The 13476-nt window shown below is 38.2% G+C and overlaps 1 protein-coding gene across 2 annotated transcripts in view; it reads left to right on the forward strand.

Moving 5' to 3' along the window:
* Positions 1-13476, forward strand: part of AOPEP (aminopeptidase O (putative)) — a gene marked incomplete at its 5' end in the record, with an annotated part of 182995 nt that overhangs the window by 62403 nt on the left and 107116 nt on the right. Inside the window, 4 exons of one of the 2 annotated variants that reach the window (XM_080636534.1) lie at positions 2230-2419; positions 3678-3787; positions 8756-8858; positions 8974-9081. In XM_080636534.1, the coding sequence (XP_080492660.1) occupies positions 2230-2419; positions 3678-3787; positions 8756-8858; positions 8974-9081 (511 nt within the window). The remainder of the gene's footprint in view (positions 1-2229; positions 2420-3677; positions 3788-8755; positions 8859-8973; positions 9082-13476) is intronic. The other variant, XM_080636535.1, reaches the window with a different exon arrangement.

A 13476-nucleotide genomic window follows, 5' to 3' on the forward strand; every position in this document is an offset into this window, starting at 1 on the left:
TTCGTCTCATTGTGGGCTTAATAATAAAAGGTTCATCATGTTCTGCAGCTTTCGTGCTCACACTTTTCCCCATCTCTCCCTCCCTCCCTTCTCTTAATCAGAATTGCTTTTGGCAAAGATTTGGAGAGCTGCTTTTCTTTTCTTGCTTTGCTCTCTGTGACTTGATTTCTCTATTAGTGCTCTAATTTCTTACATTGTTTCTTACAATGCCAACTGATTGAAATTGTATAACTTGCTTTGCTGAATGACTATTATTTTTTTATAAGGAGATGGTTATTGAGTGTGTTTTTCTGTTTAATTGTGTATCATATTTTTGGTCTTGGTTCGAGACATTTGACTGGTGTTTTTAGCATTTCCAACGGAAGGGTAGGGCGGGTGGGGAAGCTCTTTGGAATGCTGATGAATAATATTTGACTCTTGGAAATGTCTTAAGGCCATGTGCTCCCCTCCCGTGCTTGGAAGGCTAGACATAGTTTTAAAGACCTGTGGTCTTGAAGGTATTACCATTGTGCTTTATTTCCTTTCTAACTGGCTGGAGTTGAGAAAACAGTTGAAATGCCAAGGGTTTGTGCAGGAGTACTCTGCAGATGGTGGTCTTCATTTGTGCCCTTGCTACTCCTATCTGTGGCAAGGTGCCCTGTTAATCCCGTGAATGTTAGTCATAGGGCTTAATTCTACTACTTTTCCTTCCTAGATGTACTTAATTTCACAAATTATGTAACTTTTGAGATGTTAATGTCTGTAATGTCTATAAGTATAGCAGAAATTGCCTTACAGCAGAACATGAGTAGGGAACTGCAGTAACTTGCAATTCAGTGTGTTTTCAATCGCAGAGCAATCATAGAATCCTAGAATAGTTAGGGTTGGAAAGGACCTTAAGATCATCAAGGTACAACACGCCTGCCATGGGCAGGGACACCTCACACTAAACCATGTCAACCAAGGCTCTGTCCAACCTGGCCTTGAACACTGCCAGGGATGGAGCATTCACAACCTCCCTGGGCAACCCATTCCAGTGCCTCACCACCCTCTCAGTAAAGAACTTCCTCCTTATATCCAATCTAAACTTCCCCTGTTCAAATTTGAACCCATTACCCCTTGTCCTCTCACTACAGTCCCTAATGAAGAGTCCCTCACCAGCATCCTTATAGGCCCCCTTCAGATACTGGAAGGCTGCTATGAGGTCTCCACGCAGCCTTCTCTTCTCCAGGCTGAACAGCCCCAACTTTCTCAGCCTGTCTTCATACAGGAGGTGCTCCAGTCCCCTGATCATCCTCGTGGCCCTCCTCTGGACTTGTTCCAACAGTTCCATGTCGTTTTTATGTTGAGGACACCAGAACTGCACACAATACTCCAAGTGAGGTCTCACGAGAGCAGAGTAGAGGGACAGGATCACCTCCTTCGACCTGCTGGTCACGCTCCTTTTGATGCAGCCCAGGATGCGGTTGGCTTTCTGGGCTGTGAGCGCACACTGCTGGCTCATGTGGAGCTTCTCATCAAAACTATATAATAAAGAATAATTCATAACATTTCCCCCTCCAATTTCTTCTAGTACTTGAGTCCAAAGCAGAGTAGATATAGATTGGGTTGTTCTCCCTTGTTTTGAAAAGCAGATATTTAGTCAATATAGAGTCTGCTGACTTCTCTGCTTGTGGTAAAGGATGTTTTCCTTCCTCTGCATTTGCAGAAATGATCAGTTCTCATCATCAAATGGTATCTTTTTAGCTTGTTTTAAGTTCTAATAAACCCATGTGTTTTACTATACATGACTCTTGTTGCCTTCGGATAGTCATTTGTTTTCTTCATAAAATGTTTCTGCTTTATTTATTTCCAGCTTTGATAATTTAACTGATAAACACTTGCTGCCTATATGCGCACCTGCTCATCTTTTATTACCCTGGCTTATATATAAAATGCTTCTATTGAAATAAAGCAGTCTTGTAATTTGAAAAATACCAAACTTCAAGTTACTTTTTCCAGGTCTTAGGTGTTTGACAGTTGAATACAAACCAACTGCTTGGCAGAATTTTAGTTTGATTCTCTGCCAACCAACAATAAAGTACAGCCTAATTTCTAAAAACACCTGAGCTGTAAGCTATCCATCATGACCTAATCATGCATATAGTAATAGAGGCTGACAAGAGTAATAAAGCCTATATACTATTATGGCCATGTAGTGCATGTTATAACAGGTCAGTAATGTATTTTGTCACTCATTCTGTTGTGCAGCCCACACATCATCTTCCTGTCACAGAGTGTACTATCAGGAGGGAGCCAGCTCTGTGGAACACGTCTGTGCCATGAAATTGCTCATGCTTGGTTTGGACTGGCCATTGGTGCTCGCGACTGGACTGAAGAGTGGTTAAGTGAAGGCTTTGCCACTTTTTTAGAAGATATATTTTGGGCTAGGGCACAACAGGTAAGGTGATGATACATCACTTCTCAATTCAGTTATGTGGCAATCAAAATTACATACCCTGCTGTGAATTAGATATAAATTAAACCTCCTGTGTTAAGAATACAAGTCTTTTAAAATAATACTGGATTTTGCATGCTAACTTGATTAAAAGAAATTATCCTTCCTTATTCACAGTGAATACTAATCTAACCTCCATTCTGTTAAGTATCAGGAATATTTATATCACTAACCAGAACAGAATTTCTGGTCACTTACCATGTTTCTGGAACAAGAAAGAGACAAAGGCTGTCGAAACACTTTGCTTTTCCCTTCTGGTCCTAAAACTAATTTCTGCCCTTACTTGAGCATCACTGCTTTGCTGTGAGCTGTTCCCATTAATTCTATGCTTTTGTGAGTCACTTGAAAGCATTTTCATTGTAGACACCCTTCCATGTAGCCAAGTGGAAAGGAGTAAGCAACAAAACAGGATGATTAGCACCTTTGTTAATTTTGAAGGTCAGAAAAATGCCTTTTTTTTTTTTTTTTTTTTTTTTTTTAGCCTTATTGGGTAGTTTTGGTGCTGTGCAATTATGCAATTGTACAGTTGTAGGATTATGAGTATACTCGATAGTGCCTGACAGTGACTTCACTTGTGACTGAAATACTGGTGTAATGCAGGATAACACTAGCTGCTTTTGCTTTCTCCCATCTTCCATCTTTTCTTATAATAGAGAAATATAAATTAGCAGTTATTTGTAAGATGACAACCTGGCATTTATTTCATAAGCATGCATCTCAATACTATGTATATGGAGGAAAGTACAAGAGAGAGCTTTCACAAATGTAACAGAATAAGAAAGAGGAGTGAAGTCAGGATACAAAGCAGCTCTTTTCTTTCAAGCTGGGAAAAGTAAAGATGCAACCAAAATTGCCAGGTATCTGTGCTATGCATTCAGTTCACTTATTGCCAGTCACTAAAGGGAAAACAACATGCCCATGTCTCTCCTCAGGCAGAACTATTTAACTGACTATTGATTTGATGCACACAGTGAGGCTTCTGTTTTCCTTAGTGCTGCTATTAACTCTCATAGCAGCAACTGTTATGTTTTGGTTTTGTTGTTTGGGTTTTGTTTTGTTGGGGTTTTTTTAACATGGATACAGGTACTGTTTCCTCCATCTTCTGCACATTAAGGGAAAACGAAACAAGTTTGTCTGTCTGAAAATTATTATTGTCTGTTGGGAAACAGCAATCAGTGATCGGTGCTTTTTGTATACTAAGCAGCTGTCACATGATGAAGTAAAAGGGCAGCACGAATTGAAAGCTTTACTTCGCTGGCGCCGACTCAGAGATGAGGTGCAGAACTCTGAAGAAGAGCTGCAAGTTTTAAGGTAACAGTATGACAGTTTGATTTCTTCTTTTGCATGTTCTGTCTCTAATGTTTTCCACCATTTTCTCCTTTAAAAGGATATACATCCAAATAATCTGATTAAATCTACCACATTTCCTTATTTCCTCTGAAGAAAAAAGAAAAGTGAAATTAAATTGGCTAGGTTATTTGTCTTCTCTATAATTCTGCAATTGCTTTTCTCTTTGTTATAGAATGCTTTCAAAAAACATGGGATCTAGTTTCATATAAAATGTCTCTAAGCAGTTTACAAGACCCTTTATTTGGGAAAAAAAGAAAAGGTCATTTCCTGACACACTTCACTGTTTGAAGCTGTAACAGATTCATTTTCTGTGGCTGAAGACAAGCACATACTGGAGTATGATATCTAACTGCCAAGCTGAATGAAAATTTAAAAAACAAGGGAAAAAGCACAATGAGCTATACAAATCTACTTTATTTAATTTTTTTTTAATAAGAAATGAGTAATAATCATATTTAAACAAGAATTTGGTCTTTAGGTACCAGATGCTGAGCTCAAGGCTTCTTCTTACATAGCTAAAGACATTTGATGAAAAAAAAGATTCTTGCTTTTCTAATGATAAGTAATCTGAGCTGTGCTGATTGGTGTCATAGGAATTTGCCATAGTCTTTCACCTTGAGTGGCTGCCTAACATCTCCACTGCTTGTCTGCCCACCGTCTTTAACCAAAAAATACAAGTTTACTAATCCTAGCTGAGATTAGCTTTGGTCAAATAATGGAATTACAGGGACAGATTTCAAGAGATTATGTAGACCGTTCTCTTACCCTGAGATACAGGCAGTGTGCACAGACCATTTAAAGCAGGTCTTATCTAACATTTTCTCAGAAACCTTTAATAAAAAAAAGCTTTCATGATTCCTGGCTAAGCTGTTTTTAGTGTTAACAATTAAAAATGCACAGCTGAAATACTGTTCATTTCAAACTATGTCGTTTTCTTCATTTCTTTCACCAAGTAGAAGTGAAGAATGAATTGATCCCCATCCTCTGTATGATCATCTTTTACATGGTTTTTGAAGACTGTTGCCATTTCATTCACTTTGAGATCTTTGCTTCTTTTTGTGCTTTTCCCATAGGACGTAAAGGCCTTTTATTTTGGGGCAATAGAGATTGTTCACCAACATAGAAACTCCTCTCTATGGCCTCATCTAATCTGAAAACGTCACCAACTGCGTAATTGTAGTCTTTCATTGATCTGTTTTACTTCATGTCTATTCGTTAATTGTGTATCCTACATATAATCAGAGTCAATGAAATTATACATTTGTAATTGTGCAATTTGATGATAGGTGTAAATACAAAAGCAGGCTTTACCACAAGCTGTCATGGAGCTGCTGCCAATACAAGTACTGATTGACAGATGCTGGGGGTTTTGTTTGTTTGTTTTAAAATAAATGTTTTTTAGGAACACTGGTTCTTGTGCTATGAGGCTTATCTCAGGGTATGTTTTCCATTTTCAAGGTTCTGAAACCACATTTGTCTTCTTCTGTGCTAATTACGTAGTCGTTACTTTTAATAAAATGTCTATGTGGTGTAAATTTTTAAAATCGTTTTTCTAAGGGCCAAAATATCTTTTGCAGCTTGAAGCTCAGGAAGGATTGATTTATATTGAAATTGAAACTTAAGCTTTCTATTGACTTCCACAGTTAGTAGACATAAGTCTCAAATAAGCATGCTGCTTACCTTTTGCATAGTGGTATTCTCAGTGCTAATACAAAAGAATGATATATCATTTCTTGTTTGAAAAATATGCTTCTAATGTACACTTCAGTAGCAGAACACGATGCCAGCTCAGGATCCTAGCAATCTCTTCCTTTTTGCTGTCTTTAGTTTCCTGTGGTCGTAGTTAAGGACTTACCACTGGTTCAGTCAGATATAAATATTCTTTACTGGTTTCGTGGCATAGAGTTGAATGGAGAGAGTTCTCTCTTTGCATGTTTACTGGTTTTTGGGGTTTTTTTTTCTTTCCTTCTCCCTTCTGAAAGTATATGCATGTGCTTTCCAGAGGTTGTCTATGAGAGAGAAAATTCCAATCTTGGCATCGCACTGGGTTTTGAGTCTGTACTGGGGCTTGTGGTGCTTCAAGCTTGTGTTTTTATGCCAGGATATTAAAAATAAATGATAAGAGTTTGTTGTTTCTTGCCAATTATGTCAGGAAGAAAAAAAAATCAGCCAACCTGTTCTTCCCAAGCATAAACTTAATCTTCAATTACTTTTTGGTTGCCTGCTGGGCAATCATATGATTTTTTTGTGCTTTGCCTGTTCAGACTAGGTGAAAGCCACTCAGCAAACTGATCATCAGCATGATGGTTCTTCTTATTGTGGATATTTGGTATTACATTATAGTAGCATCTCATGAGGTCCCTGTGAAAAAAAGAAGTCATGTATAAAAGAAATAGACAAGTGTCTTTTCAGCAGGCAGCAGCTGTGAAAGGCAGCACCAGCAGTTCTTGGTTTGGAAGAAGAAGTTTGTGGCACTGTAGTGCTCATACAGGGGAAGACATCAGACAGAATCCTGTGTAATTTCTCAGAGTTTGAAGCAAATCTGCAGGTATAAAAGCACCTGTGAAGTATGTGCTGACACTCATTCTGCTGGCAAGCATCAAATCCATCACTCTCATCCAATGTCTCACATTATGACAGCAAAAACTAGAGAAGTCTATTTTGTTCTGTGGAATAAAGCTGGTGTTGAGATTGTTTCATGTCCTGGCCTGTAAGACTGAACTTCAGCTCGTGGTTTTTCCTTAAGACAAACCAGTGTTGATATCTAACTCTAAATTTATCTCTGAGTTCCATTTGAGTCAAGTCTATTTCCCTCCTGAGGCAATGCTGTCTAACTACTCTGTAGAGGTTTAAAGAGTTTTATTCTATCACACAGATAGACACAGATACCACACAGGAACCACACCTTTCAGATGGTCTCTCATAGCCTCTGTGTAGGTGTTCAGGACTACCTAATGCATCAGAGCATTTAATTACGAAGTACTTCCTGGTGAATTGTGATTTTAATTTCTACAAAATAGTTCTTAGCCCGGCAAACAAAATTCCTGCGTCCTTCAGAAATTTTCCAGTATGTAAAATGTGCCATGTAGCAGCTCGATTACTTTATATCAGCTTGCCTTTAACATTATGCCTAGCTTCATCTACTGGGTTAGTTGCCAGGTTTTGTAGATCCGTGTAACACACCTCCAGTCTCTACCTTCAATGTGTTGTAAATATACTAAGCATTGCTTTAAAATAGTGTACTGAAGTATTGACATAAAAACGTACAACGTAAATTTCTGAATATTTATTCTTTTGCAGACATTATCAGGGGTATATATATGCACCCTTTGCAAAATGAAATTCTTGAGTACAATCATGCAGATGGGATACTGCTTTCCAGTCACCTGCTAGTATCTACAGAGGCACAAATTTGGAGGAGGAAGGAAGTATGGTTCCCTAATTTAGAACAATTATAATTATGGGAGGTATTTCAATTTAGTGTGGATCCTGTAGCCCATGCTCAAACTCCATTTTTCAAGGTCTATAGGCTGGGCTATTTATTATGAGAGAAATGAAGCAGTTTGGGCTTTTTATACTTGCAGAGAACAATGAAAAGTTGCCAGCAGGCCTTCCTTCCAGGAGGCTGATCCAGAATGGAAACAGGTGGACCTCTGTTATCCTGCAGTGGGTCTGCAATGATTACATTGTCTGCTACCACAGGATAAGAAATCAGTTATTGATCTCCTCCTTTCAGTGTTGAAAGAAAATATGAACTATAGCCTGTTAAAGGAATGTGTTAGGAACAGTGTAAAATTGAATCTGCTTTTATTTTTTTCTGTTTTATTTCAAACAGGTGTATTTGATCAAGCTTTTACTGTGTGAAGTGGGTTTTTCATCTGTGCACATCCTAAATATAGTGCCTAAAAAGTGAAAAAATCCAGCTTCGCACTCCGGACAAAACTCATGAAAAACCATTGCACAGATACAAAAAAGGAAGAATGTTTTCCTCAAAGCAGACATAGATATAAATTTGATCACAGAGATTAGCTCATGAGAAGTGTATCAGTGCTTTGAAGAATCCTGTACTGCTGTAGCCTATGTTGCCCCTATTGTGGAGAAGTGGGAGGAAAGATGTTTGGTTTCCAAGACTGGCCATTTCAGAATCCACACTTAGAATTGGGGAGGTTGCTTCAGTCACAGGGTTAGGCTCCTAAGATAGACTGTCAGCTGAGACATTTTCTGGATGGAAGAAAATAAGCTATAGGGGTCTTGAGTACTATGACTGTGAAGGCACTGCTTACAAATGAAGAAAAAAATGTTTGCATAGCTTCTCTTTAGTTTCACTCTGTGTTAATAAAAGCCTAGAAGTCGTCCACACTTTACTGCTGTGGGTATTTCTTCTGCATGCAGATGAAAGAGGTGATTCTTGCAAGTATAGTCATGTAAACTATTAAACCAATGTTTAGGTATAAGAAGAGAAAATTCTACTTGAACATAATGACTTCAATATCCTCCCCTTCCCTTTTTGCTTCATCTTCCCTTTTCCCCTTTCCCTCTCCCTTCTCCCTTTCTCCTTCTACTTTCCTTCCACCTTCCCCTATCTCTTTTTGTTTGTTTTTCTTTGTTCATAATGAGTCTGCACTGTAGAATGGCATGCAGTGGGATGCCATGCTAGCTGTGAAAAGAGTACACCAACATAGTGATGTATTTCGTTTGTAACCCAGCTGTCTGGTCACCTATGTACAAAATTGCATTGAAAGTATGAAATTTGTTTGTTTGTCTGTCTAGGCCAAGTTATTTACTTAGGGTAAAGAAAAAGACTGAACTAATCAGAGGTGTCTAAACTTACAATGCCATTCGCAATGCTTTCAAGTATAAGAATGTGCAATGTATGAGTAATTTCTTTATTCACTTCTCCAAGACTTACTTACTCTGTTACCATTTTAGGCCCAAAAAGGAGAGCACAGGAGAAACTAGTGAGTCTGGAGCATCCATTGTGAAACATGGTCTTAAAGCAGAAAAAGCCTTCATGCAGGTCCACTACTTGAAGGTGAGTGTTGTCAGCTGATTTTTAATTAAATTGCTTTACTAATATGGTAAAGACTTCTTTTTTTTAGACATGAACAAATTCATAGCATCCTGTTTGTTTCTGGTTTAATTTGCAGGGTTACTTCCTTTTGCGGTCTCTGGCAAGGACAATAGGAGAGGCTTCATACCTTTCATCTTTACGAAAATTTGTCCATAAGTTCCATGGACAGCTTGTACTTTCTCAGGTACTGTGCTCGGGGTTGCTCCTCACTTTCTGGAAAAAAAACCCCAACAAAACGATTACTTAAACTTTTGGTTTGACTATGTAAAAATCCACTTCTGTCTGTGGTGAAAAGGGAGAGGCAATTGTAACTTGGCAATATTGGTAAAATTCCTGTCTGCTAGAGGGCAGAACATTTTTTTGGGGGGTGATACATAAACTGGATACCCTACTAGTATCTGTTAATATAAATAGTGGGTGATTTTAGTATTTGAGTTTCTTTTTCTTTAAACTTGATGCCTTGAAAGGTCAGTGCTCGTAGGTGCCGGTGTTCTCAAAGACAGGGTCATTTACTGTACTGGAATTGTCTCCTGTAGTCTTTTAGCTGATGCGTTTTGGTTGTGGTCAGTCAGCCTTTTCCTTGATAGCTCTCTGTTTCTGACAGAGAAGAAGCAGAGAGTAGGAATGCAACTGAAAACTTCTACACATCATAACAGTGTGTGCACATTGTATTTCTGATTCTCTGCATGCTGCTTCATTCAGTGCTTGTAAGTTCACAGTCTTCCTTATAAGCATGACAGTCTCTTTCTCATTAAGTCAGAGAGTGATGTCCCCATCACTCTGACATTACACCCACCTGTATCACAGTCTTGTCACAGCCTCTATATAGGTTCGTCATCATGGTCCATACTCCCATGTTTCCTAGGCATTTTGTTACTGGAGGAAACATCCTTCTAGGATGTTTAAGATGTTCTGCTTCTTTGTTTCAGACCTTCTCTGACAGTGATACCATGCAGTAGCAGCCCTATCTGAAGAGCAGTTGTTCTCATAGGACAAGATTTCTTTCTAGACTGGTGAAGGCTTGGCTGTAAAAAGTAATGTTGAATTAGGAATATGAATCTGTCCTCCTAAGTCCAACTGCATATGTTAATCACTTGAATTACAAACTTAGTTGTTCTCTTCCTGACATAAATGGTATATAATTGCTCCATGCAAAGTGGAATAGCTTCAAAAGAAAACATAAAGCAAGTCACACCGCAGTATCTCATACCATCTGTTATGTAGAGCCCAAATGAGGTTATAAGTAGAAATTTGCCTCCCCCTAAGTCTTTCTGAAAACTTCCTGTAACCACTGGCTGTAGTGTTAAAAGAGAGACTGTCTTGTTCTCCAGTGTTTTATTTTGAGAACGGAATGACATATTTCTCCAAAACCGAAGTTCTAGGGAATCCTCTCAGTGGTGATGCGTCCAGCTTGTGCCATGGCACTGCTGCTTGTTGCTTCGGTAATGCTGTGAAAACAACCATTGATGGGTGTGTCTGTGAAGCAGGGCACTGAACTCATCATGGTTAAAACCAGGCCTGGAACAAAAGAAACAGTATAACAAATATTTGGTATCACTAGAACATCAGTGTGATGAGAGTGAGGGGTGGGGGAAGAGAGAGGAGGAGGAGGAATACATTTCTGAAAACAGTTTCTTCGCTGAAGTCTGTCTTTTCTTGAGTTGCGGTTAAGATCTTTGAGGGGATTCAGGATGGTGATATACATCTCCTTGCGATGCAGAATAAGGGCCTGTGATTTTGAGGGAATGGAGTCTAACACTTTCCTGTTTCTTCTAGCCACATGGATTCTTTGCTCGTGTGCTTGATGTTTTGTCTCACTCTCTTGGGGTGAGATGTACGCCCATGTATCTTACAGATAGCTCACAGAACTGTAGAGTATTTTGTATGTCAAGTCACTCAGAAGTTAGGCGTAGTAGCTTTACTGCAGCAGCTTTACTCTGTGGGGGAACATCTGGGGTGATAAGGGAGTTAATGTTTCCACTGCTGCAGCTGTTTCCTGAACCATGTTATTGAGACCTTGAGTGGTTATGTTTGGCATAGTGTGGAAGATGACAGTGACTATATGAGCCTTGTCTACATTGCGATGTCCAAAATCATAAATGTGATGCTTTGCTATTAACACAAGTGGAAACTGACTGAAAATTACAGCAGAATTTGTAAGAAGCAGCCCAGTGTTTAAATTTGGTGGTAAGAAAGATGCTCACATTTTCTCACCAAAATTGTGAGCAACCAACTTGTTGCTCCTGGTTGATGTGAGGTGAGGTGTATCAGTAGACTGATTAAATGCTGCAAAATGTCTTAGCACATTTATACTATTAGTCATGATAGCTAGATTGCATTGCAATTGAACTACGCATCTACTAGAGACTTCTTCCTCTGTCCAACACTCTGCTATGAAATGTTAATTTGTAGTGTACCTAACTTCAGTCTCATAAGATGAAATACTGCATGTTGTTTCTGCACCCAGAAACAACCATTCTGGTTATTGGTTAAAAACATTGTTCAGTGTTTTTAATTATGCAAGCAAGATTAAGTCATGCTTTTATTTCAGGTTTCTTAGGTTACTTTTTATTTAAATACATGCAATATGTCCATAGGTATGTGCTTAATGTAGGTCAAAAAAAAGGTATTTTCCTACTTTTCTTCATTTGAAGATACTTAATTTGGTGGAAAAAGAGCTGTGTACTGTATAACTTCTATTGTGTGCTTTTTGTGCTTTTACCTTGTTTCACAGCAGCCTAAATCTGTCTCCCACTGAAGTTGTTGGGAACAGGATTTTAACATCATCCTGTTGTTTGGTCACTATGTAAAAACTGCAAAGGGGATGCAGAAATGATAGGGCTATAATCAGTTGCAAATGCATTTACTTTTTTTGTAAGAAATCTTAAAGATTATGTTTATGTTAGTGTCTGGTATTGGTAGATAAGCAATCACAGCAGGAATTGCAAATGCAGAAGTAATGAAGTCAAGTTAGTACAAAGTTTATTATTCAAGTTCGTTTTTGAACAAACATGCTGTCAGTGTTTAAATGAATAAAAGATTTAAAATAAATAGAGGTGCAAATCGTAGGTTTAAATATCATAATGTTGTACTTTCACCTTGTCCAAAATGATTGTAAAAGTTCCCAGCTTTAGGAATTGTAGGGATGAGGGAAAGTAAACCCAGTGAAAATAATTGCCCATGTTCTGAATACTAGTCTTGTTTTCAGTGGTGTTTGCAGTATTTTTCCTGGATGGGAGCTGCAGGTGCAAGGAAATGACTTCAGATGTGAAACATTAATCAGTTTGCCTTTTTCCTTCATTTTGATTGCGTGCTCAGTATGTTTTTAATAGTAGTTTTTGTTTATTTTAGTTGAGTTAGCAACAGACAAGTAAAGCAAGTCTGGAATCTTTGAAAAAGATTAAAAAAAAAATCTTCCATTTTTCTTTCTGTGAGAGAATTCACTCACTAACTGCTTTGACTTAACTTTTAAAATAATGAATGGAGTGTTACTGACTATAAATAAATAGAAAGGAGTGCAAGTTGCTGATATTTCTAAACCAGTTAAAGCTGGTGTTCAGTTTGATACTGAAATAAGAACACCTTGGGAACTGAATTGTTCAAAGACTTCAATTTTCATGTATTTCTGCCTGCTATAATAATAACCCAACATCTGTAGTAGTCATCTATCTGATATAAGCTATAGTTTGCTGTAGTAAAATTACACTCAAGGAGGCAGCGCTTAAAAATCATAATTTATGCTATTTGTGAAAGTTTTAAAGGCAGATGTGTGAATCCAAGCCCACTCTGTATGTACGTATGTAACATGTTCCAGCGCACTGATTTGCATGGGTACCTACTATTATCATAGTTTTATAAGATTGGTATCTGCACACACAAATCTCTGTCCAACTATTCGTTAGCTTGTAGAACTCTTGTAACTAGAATTGGAAGTCTAAGAATGTAGTGTGCATGTATTTTGATGTTTCAACTTCTAGAATCTCTTCTTTAGATGAAAGTTTAGATAAAGTTTATCTCTGCAGTTTCATGCTTAGTGTTCCATGCTCACTGACCTGGGACCTTGAGTGAAAAGCTGTTGACATCCTTGGGGCATGATCTGGACTCTGGCGCTGTCCCATCCAGAGCAGCCTCCAGGACAGGGGTCCTTGCTTTCTACACTCTCATATGCTTGGAAAACAGAAATAGATAGGTCTGGTTTGCTAAGATTGAGTTCATTTCCTGTTCCAATTCTTGCATAAATGCCCATATTCCTGCTTTTATTTAGCTGTGCACCACACAGCCTTTAGTCACTTTCCTCATATATATGCGTTATAAGACAACCTTTAATTACTGCATAATCACAGTCCTTTTATTATTTTTTTACCAAAGATCTTTGCCTCATTTATGTAAAATAGGTATTGCTCTCATATGAAGCAGCTGCTTGGTCTTTTGTTCTCTGTTCGTTGTTCATAGACACTTTATTTACCGTGCAGTATGCTTTTCTTTCTGTTCGACCTCTTAACAAGTGTAAGGCAACAAAAAAAGACTGCTTCACTAGGTCATACATTTTATCCTGAAATTAACTGTTTAAATTAATTTA

This window comes from Psittacula echo, assembly GCF_963264785.1.
Source record: "Psittacula echo genome assembly, chromosome: Z".
NCBI classification, from domain to species: Eukaryota; Metazoa; Chordata; class Aves; order Psittaciformes; family Psittacidae; genus Psittacula; species Psittacula echo.